At 43.8% G+C, this 5,447-nt stretch overlaps 1 protein-coding gene across 4 annotated transcripts in view; it reads left to right on the top strand.

The window, feature by feature from the left end:
• The first annotated feature begins 1,153 nt into the window (after positions 1–1,153).
• The window catches only part of CRADD (CARD and death domain containing adaptor protein), a 176,224-nt gene continuing 171,930 nt past the window's right edge, over positions 1,154–5,447 (top strand). For all 4 annotated transcript variants that reach the window (XR_013337115.1, XM_077772230.1, XM_077772232.1 and 1 more), the window contains exons 1-2: positions 1,154–1,164; positions 2,473–2,776. Coding sequence is in view for 3 of the 4 variants with exons in the window: in XM_077772230.1 (XP_077628356.1) it covers positions 2,479–2,776 (298 nt within the window). In the remaining variant the exon portion in view is untranslated. The remainder of the gene's footprint in view (positions 1,165–2,472; positions 2,777–5,447) is intronic.

Genomic DNA, 5,447 nt, shown 5'->3' with positions numbered 1-5,447 from the left:
TGTCTTTCTGTGTTTCAGAAGTTGGAAAACTCCAAACTACATGCCCCAGACACCTTTGCTGCTAATGTCCTGCATGCAAAGTAGATTTTTACCAATTGCACACATCAGAGTAAGATTTGTAGGTGCTGTTTTGATGCTGCTGGTAATTACAGTTGTGGAGACCTTGGTTTTTCTGCAGCAGTGTTTCAATGTCCAGTCGCTTGCTCTGTCAGTGCTGAGAAGAGGTGGGGACTGAAGAGTGGTGGCTTCCCAATGGAGACCTTCCTAATTGTGGCCATGAGTCAGGCAGTAGGGAGTCATTTTTGGATGGCCAGGACTTTTCCAGCTTTTCTTGTGAATGTCTCCAATTCTCCATGACAAATCCCTTTCTGTCTAGAGTAGCTAGCAGATTGCTACAACCGAATCATGATTTACTGACTTGTAATCTCTTCGTGGGCAGGAACTCTGATATAAAATGATATAAACAACCATACATTTTAGTAGGGGTTAACAGATGACAAATAATTAAGTGAAAGTTTTAGTAAGACAGTAATTTGTGCTACAAATGAAAACAAAGTTGGAAAAGAGATGGGAGGTGCAGGAGATGAATGTTGCAATTTAAAATGTTTATTTATTTATTTTGAGAGAGAGAATGTGAGCCGGTTAGGGGCAGAGAGAGAGAGAGAGAGAGAGAGAGAGAGAGAGAATACCAACCAGGCTCCGCGCTATTAACTCAGAGCTGGATGAGGGGCTGGATCCTATCAACCTTGAAATCTTGACCTGAGCCCAAATCAACAGTCTGCTGCTTAACCGACTAAACCACCCCAAGCCCCAGTGTTGGAATTTTAAATAGAATGGTCATGGAAGGCTTCGCTGATAAGGCACGCCAATTGTGTGCAAGGCCCTGGTGGAGTTCTGGTGTTAAAATACAATCATCCAATTGTTCCTTTCCTTAGATAACCCCCTAAATGATGCTACTATTTTCCATATCACGGGGATAGATTGTTTACCCACAGCAAACATGGCGAAAAAGGCTTCAATCTGACACTTGGGTCCCCCAATAAAGATGGCCACAGCACTTCCTGTGCTTGCCCTCAACAAAGATGGCGATACCACTTCCTGTTCAGGGCTTTCGCCTTCAACAAAGATGGTGCTTATGGTACAGGNGTATACGTGTTTGCAGACGTAAGTAACAGGAAACCAGAAACCCGTATCCATTTTTTTATCCTCAAAGGCCCCGCACCGTGCTGTCTGCGGCCTGGGCACTGCTTGGCTCCCCCGCCCCCCCCGTAACTTACTCGCGGCGTTTCCGAGCCCGGACCGGGTTGGGGTGGCGGTAGGGGTGCGGGGGCCGCTCCCGCTTCTGTGCGCTGTGAAGATCATTCCCAGCACCCCCATTTTAGCATGTCAGGTTGCTCCGAAAATCCCTCATAGTTCTTCCCGTTCGGGATTTCAGCTGGCGAGGCAGGGAATAAAAAGTTCCAAACAGGCGCTGGCAGCCGAAAGTGCACACCCTCCCCCTCACCTGCCACCTCTCACACAGCACAGGGGGCTACTCGAAGGGGTGGGGTCGGGTCGCCGGCTAGTTGTACTTTCTGCGGGTGCCTGGAAGCCCCATCTGCCGCGTACCGCCCCCGCTGCCTCTTTACATCCATAGCTCGCACCGGCGTCCTCAAGCTCACGGGCAGTGGCCTTTCAATCGGGCATGGCTACTGACCAGGACTGGGGTGTGGACATTTTTTTCTTGTAAAGGACTGGGGTGTGGACATTTTTTTCTTGTAAAGAAAAAGAAGATCCCCATTAAATGTCCCATGCATGTGTGGTCCTGGCAGTGTAGTGATAGGGATTAAGAATTCTTAGAAGGAATGGGTGGACTCTGACCATATGTAAGATGGAAGGTTTATTATAGACTGGGCACATGCAATATTCATCTTGAAGGTGATGGTATATAGTTGTTTTTTTTTTTTTTTTTTTTTTAAGGGGAAAAGAACGTTAAATTCACTAGTATCTGCTGGTTTCTGGTGCTCAGACCCATTGCTATACAGGCTCAACAAATGCCCATGGTCAGAAGGGCACGTTGCATGCATATTGCCAGTGACTCTGGTATAGGGGATCTCTGATATAGGCGATGTTAAAATAAAGCCACTATTTCCTTTTAACTGTGTTAAAATGAAATGCTGCTCTGTAATTCTCAGATCAAAGTTGCTTCATCAAATCTCTTTAACAAGCAAGGAATCGGGCTGAGACCCCACTGTGTGGAAAGTAAACACAGAAAAGGTGATTCACATTCAGGGTTGTTCATTATGTTCGGAAACATTCAAGGTTAGTTTGCGTTGATGTTAACAGCCGGCTATTAAACACCATGGCGTGGCACTCTGCTAAGGTTCAAAGATACACCTGACCTTCAGGAGTTTGCATGGCACGCAGGGCACGCTGTCTTTAGGAGCTGGTCGGCGTTCCTGTAATCTGAGCTATGGTTTTGTCTTTTCCCAGGGAGAGATGGAGGCTAGAGACAAGCAAGTGCTTCGCTCCCTCCGCCTGGAGCTGGGCGCAGAGGTACTGGTGGAGGGACTCGTTCTTCAATATCTTTACCAGGAAGGAGTCTTGACGGAAAACCACGTTGAGGAAATCAAAGCTCAAGCCACAGGCCTCCGGAAGACAATGCTGCTGCTGGATATCCTACCTTCCAGGGGTCCTAGAGCATTTGATGTGTTCCTAGAGTCCTTGCAGGAGTTCCCCTGGGTTAGGGAGAAGCTGGAGAAGGCAAGGGAGGAAGCCGTAACTGAGCTGCTTGCAGGTAGGCCTCAAAAAGATCATTGGACACCAGTTGCAAAATTGTTGAAACTGCCCTTTGGTTGTGAGGTTGGGGTTTTGGGCTGGGAGTGGGTAAGGAGGTTGGACGGAAAGCACATGGTATTGGAGGCCCAGGATGAGGAAGTGGAATTAGCAAGTGCAGGGAAAGAAGGAGGAATGAGCCATAACTGAGGGGGTGGGGAGGGAGGTCAGAGAATACACTGAGAAATGCTTCCAGGGAGACTTGGCACGTCATTTAGGAGGCATGTTCTCATCTGAGAGCCAGGTCATAGCTCAGCCCTTGGCATCGGGAGCCATTTGGAAAGTGCAGATGGGAAAGCAGGCATTAGGCCTACTGATAACTGATTCGTGGGGTGCCAGAGCTGCTGGCTGGAAAAGGTCAGCTTCGTGAAGGAGGAGACAGCCTCTAGGAAGGCATGCCTTGCACCTGTTCCCTAAGCCGTCCTACGGGGCCAAAGGGGATTATTTGGAAAGCTGGTTAAGTAAGTTTTTAAAGGTTATGACTTAAAATCGTTCTTTTTAGTTTGGCTTTGTTCAGACACCCGGAGTCTTTAATGTTATAAGGTCAGTAGTTTGGGGAGGGTCTCTTTTTGATTTTAAGGTAAGTTGGAAGCTATGGAAAAGAGAACCACAGTCCTGGTGCTAGTAGCCTGGCTTGTGGCAGGAAGATGTGCTGTGAAACACTTTCCCTCACCACTTCCGCGACTTTTAACTGTTTTACAAAGATGGAGGAGCAGAGAATTGAACTGGCAAGAAAACAAAACCCTACCCCTCCAAAACCCAAAAATCCCACCAAAAAAAACCCCTATAAATAAATAAAATAAAAGCAAATTAATTTAAAAAATAAACTAAATAAGTTGCAGGTTGACTTACAGACTCTTAACAGGAAGTCAACGTTCTCTGGGGTGTTTGAAAGCAGTGACGGTCAGACCTCGTCCAGGACAGTGGTCCTCACATTTTGTTGTTGCAGTTTTGAAAGTACCAACCCAACTGGTGAAAAAACCAATACCAGGAATAAAAGACTGACTTTATTATTTTTGCCCCATGGACCTCATATTTTGTTTTTGTTTTTTTGTTCATGGACCTCCTATTTTGAATGATTTTTCAGACCACACGTCCTAAGTAATCATGATTAATATTTCTATTTTTATTAATGACATATGTCTGAATACTCTGCATGAGGTAACCACTTAACTTGGGAAGGCTTGGTTAAATCCCAGTGGAAAAAGCAAACATATTTTCATTCTCTAGCATGGCCAAATTATAGGTAAATGTATGTGTTAGGTGTTCTGAAGTACTGAAAATACCTGTCCTTTGAGGACCACGGGAATTCTCAAATTCGAATGTCCTTACAGAATTAAATACTCCATGTGTGTGAACAGATCTGAAGCTAAAGTATCTAGGATATTTCTACTGAAAGCAGAATAAATAACGTAGATATGGGGTCATGGTAAGAGGAATATTAGGGTATCCAGTGTCTTTTCCTGGTATTTGACTTCGGAATTCCTCTTGGCACCAAGCAGTTGGACAGGCAAACTGAGAGCCTGTTGCTACCAAAATATTTAATTTAATTTTACAATCAATTGAGGTGATGTAAATAGTCCTGTTGTATGTTGTTCATAGAGGTGTGACCGTATTTCCATTTCTTCAGATTTATTCAGAGAACAAGAAAATTGTGATTTTGATTGTATTTTTTGCCAAATGGTGAAAGTTACACAGAAGCCGAGTGCAAAATAGTTTTTTTTTTTTTAAAGTAAGCAGAATGAAATAGTATAACGTGAGAAAAAATTGTGTCTGTGTGAAAAATAATATTGATTTGTTAACTCTGCTGAAGTGTTCAGATGATCCATGGGTTGGCTACTGTACACACTGAATACTCTTAACTGTCTTACTTTTTGTTGAGCAACATAGCTGTTGAAAAATGTTTTGAAGGGAGAATCTGATTTACAAATGTTTCTCTATACCTTCTGCAATGATAGTCACATAAACTCATTTTTAAAATAACTTTTGTTAATTATTGAGTATTTTAAGCAAGATATAAAATATAAGTAAGGTGTGGAGAAAAACGGTACAGAGAACACCTGCCTCCCCATCACTCAGTTTAAAAAAAAATGTCACTGGGCCGTCTGGGTGGCTTAGTCAGTTAAGCTTCCGACTTTGGCTCAGGTTGTGATCTTGCGGCTCAGGTTGTGAGTTTGAGCCCCACGTCAAACTCTGTGCTGACAGCTCAGAGCCTGGAGCCTGCTTTGGACTCTGTGTCTCCCTCTCTCTCTGCCCATCACCCTTTATTCTCTGTCTCTCTTGATCTCTCTCTCAAAAATAAATCAACGTTAAAAAAAAATCACCATTGCCTTTGAGGACCCTGGATGCTCCTCTCCCAGTCCTAGCTCAGTCCAAACCCCACTTACTCATAAATCCAGGATTTGGAGTTTATCATTCCCTTCTTCATTCTGTAGTTTTCCCTCTATAAAAATCACTTTTAATATCCATATGTTATTGAATATCCGCTGTACCATTAGTTTCAGCCAGATCTATAAAGACATAAATTTTAAAAATATATAAAATGTGCATGGGAGGTTATGGGATAGAGGAGATGATATATTTTAAAGGAGTTGTTAGTGAACAGCCTTCTTTTATTTGGGACTTTAAACTTT

Source organism: Crocuta crocuta, unplaced genomic scaffold (assembly GCF_008692635.1).
Source record: "Crocuta crocuta isolate KB4526 unplaced genomic scaffold, BGI_CrCroc_1.0 scaffold216, whole genome shotgun sequence".
Lineage (NCBI taxonomy): Eukaryota > Metazoa > Chordata > Mammalia > Carnivora > Hyaenidae > Crocuta > Crocuta crocuta.
The sequence above is the reverse complement of the archived record's forward strand: the minus strand, read 5'-3'. Positions and strand labels throughout refer to the sequence as shown.